The 2,455-nt window shown below is 57.0% G+C and overlaps 2 protein-coding genes across 2 annotated transcripts; one reads left to right on the top strand and one right to left on the bottom strand.

The window, feature by feature from the left end:
- Nucleotides 1-99: 99 nt before the first annotated feature.
- Nucleotides 100-1,260, top strand: SPRG_18288 (hypothetical protein; the record flags this gene model as incomplete). The annotated part of the gene is made up of 4 exons (XM_012357726.1): nt 100-290; nt 333-527; nt 969-1,102; nt 1,205-1,260. The coding sequence occupies 4 exons, from the start codon at nt 100-102 to the stop codon at nt 1,258-1,260; spliced, it is 576 nt and encodes a 191-aa protein (XP_012213116.1).
- An 878-nt stretch (nt 1,261-2,138) lies between these two features.
- SPRG_18287 (hypothetical protein) lies at nt 2,139-2,406 on the bottom strand (the record flags this gene model as incomplete). The annotated part of the gene is made up of 1 exon (XM_012357725.1): nt 2,139-2,406. A coding segment is annotated over one exon (268 nt), but the record flags the coding sequence as incomplete, so codon positions are not given.
- Nucleotides 2,407-2,455: the final 49 nt, after the last annotated feature.

The raw sequence follows: 2,455 nt of genomic DNA, 5'->3' as shown, positions 1-2,455 counted from the left end.
ATGGCGCTTCAGAAAACGGTACTAGCGACTGGAAACTGTATCATTTTTTAAAATGCCCACGTTGTCATGTTGTAGGCGGTCGAAATCTTCTCCGACAAGATGGTCTATGCGCAGTATATCGGCTCGTGTACGCCGCCGGCACCGTATCCTCGGCTGCCGCCCGTGGAGAGTCGCATTGCGTGCCGGCGGTATGACGAGGCGACGCGCGTGGTCATTGTGTGGCGCTCGATTCTGGACGATGCGCTTTTTCCTATGCCGACGCACCACCTCAAGGGCGACGAGTGTGGATGGTACTACTTGTTGTCTCTACTAGGTTGTCTGAAAGGGATTAGGGTTGTCGTCCAGCAGACTGACGCAAACCATGCACGGCTCTTGTCGTATTCGACGACCAAGCCACCGCTCGTCCCCAAGGCACAAGATAGTACGTCGTCGGTCGTGCGCGCACCTGGCATGCTCACCGAGTTGCTCCTGCGCCAAGTCCACGCCAGCTGCGACGCAGTGGACTTGACGATTCAGCGCGGCCTCGCGTCAGCAGCATCACCGACGGCAGCTGCTTGAGTCGATGAGGAATCCCATACTAGTACTGTACTACATGCGAGCACTCGATCCATGCATTGCATTGCATGGAGGGCTCTGGCAGTGCAGACAGGGGGCAGGGTCCAAAACCAGAGATTTGGAGCGAGTTTCCCTAGCCGGACCATCCGACGGCACCCGCGAGAGACGCAGCTGACATGGACATGGGTCGTGTTTGGCACACCAGATCATTCCCGCCGTTGGAGCCGCAACTGTCATTTTGCACCTGTAGTTGCGGTATCTATGCGTTGATAGAGGTTTGTCACATACAAATGAAAAGGTATAGACAAGTTTTAGGTATGCATTTACAGAGGCTTTTTTTCGAACGGTTCGAAAAACCGAGCCGCTCGATCGCTGGGACGCGCGCTCTGCGTGTGGCACCACGCGGGCGGCAGCAACACGGACGAACCTTCGTATCTGCAAGAAGATAACGACGCCTTTATGAAGCGACTGGTCAACCGACAGGACAAGCTGACACCCGCAACCGCGAGTGCCCGCAACGGCGTGAGCCAGCGAGACGGCTTCATCAGTGAACCTATGGGGACCCACGGCGCGCAGTCGCGGGCCTCTATCAAAGCAACGAAGTCGTCCATACCAACGGATGCCACATCAATTGCATTGTCATGGTTAGGCGGCAGCGTCATGCTTGTGCAGTCGGTCTTTCGGCCGCGCACGATCGTGCTCTAGATGGAGATGATGTGCTCGAGGTGGACGACGCGGAGGATGTCAGCGGCCATTATACAGTTGACGTATCTGCGATTGTGTTTCGCCTTTACTGCGACAAGCGCTCCACCAAGACGCACCCCGTCAAGGCTCCAGGCGACCGACACGCAACCGCTGCGGCCCGTCGTTGACACGCCGTCGTCACAGTCGTCCCCAAGCCGGTACGATGGTGCATGCTCGCATTGGTAAATCAACATTGTGGTATCGACCACATACGACTGGAGAATTCCACTCGGTCTACAGCTCACTCGACTGTTTTATCGAGAATATTAGTTGTCAACGACGCGGGTTCGCATCGCAACTTGCGCCTCCAACGCGACAAGAAACTTGGCGCTGTTGGCCATAAAGATCGTCGTGACCGTGTCGGTGAACGCGCCGACTGGAAATGCGGGCCAGCCGAGGTGCGCTGGCGGGATGATGGGCGGCGTCAGCGTAAAGTAAATCGAGAACCGAGCGCGTGTCGGGCTCTCGGGCTCTATCACCGCCCTAATAGTATCAACCGACTCGTATTGTATCAAGGCGATGCAGGATCGAAGCCTGTACCAGCCGCATTGGTTGTCCCGCGCATGGTTCGGATCAAACGGTAAACCGTCGTCGTCCAGGATCGAGCGCCACACAAACACAATACGATGCTCTTGGTCAAAGCGCTGGGTGACCGTCCGTCCTTCAAAAACAGGAAATTGCTTGGCCGCATCTTGTGCGTGGTATCTAGTTCGTCCCCCTCAGGTACCAAAACAATTGGCCATGGGTTCGATACCGTGTGTACACCAAGGTGGGCGCCCACTGCTCGAGGACCTAGCACAATGGTCTCTGACTGCGACCGCTATCCAAAGAAAACGGACCTCGAGGTGCACGGGGGTTGAAAAATCCGCCGGGATCTTGGCCACGATGTAGTCCCAGTAAATGTCGGCGAGGCGCTCGTAGTCGATCGCCCACGCATGCGAGTTGACGAAATGCATGACGAGGCCTCCGTCAACATGTGAACTGCCTTGGATCCACGCCTTGCGCTTGTCTTCCTGGGTGTGGAGCGAGTGTCGAATCCACTCGGACTCGAGCTTGGTCAACTGGTGCGCCATGAGCGCCGAGGCGTCCGAGCCGCGGTCGATCGCACTTAGCCGCGCGTGACGCCAGCCCTCGGACGTCAATGGGAACGCACTGA

Source organism: Saprolegnia parasitica (assembly GCF_000151545.1).
Source record: "Saprolegnia parasitica CBS 223.65 unplaced genomic scaffold supercont2.1096, whole genome shotgun sequence".
Taxonomy (NCBI): Eukaryota; Oomycota; class Saprolegniomycetes; order Saprolegniales; family Saprolegniaceae; genus Saprolegnia; species Saprolegnia parasitica.
This window is presented reverse-complemented; position numbering and strand designations above follow the sequence as displayed.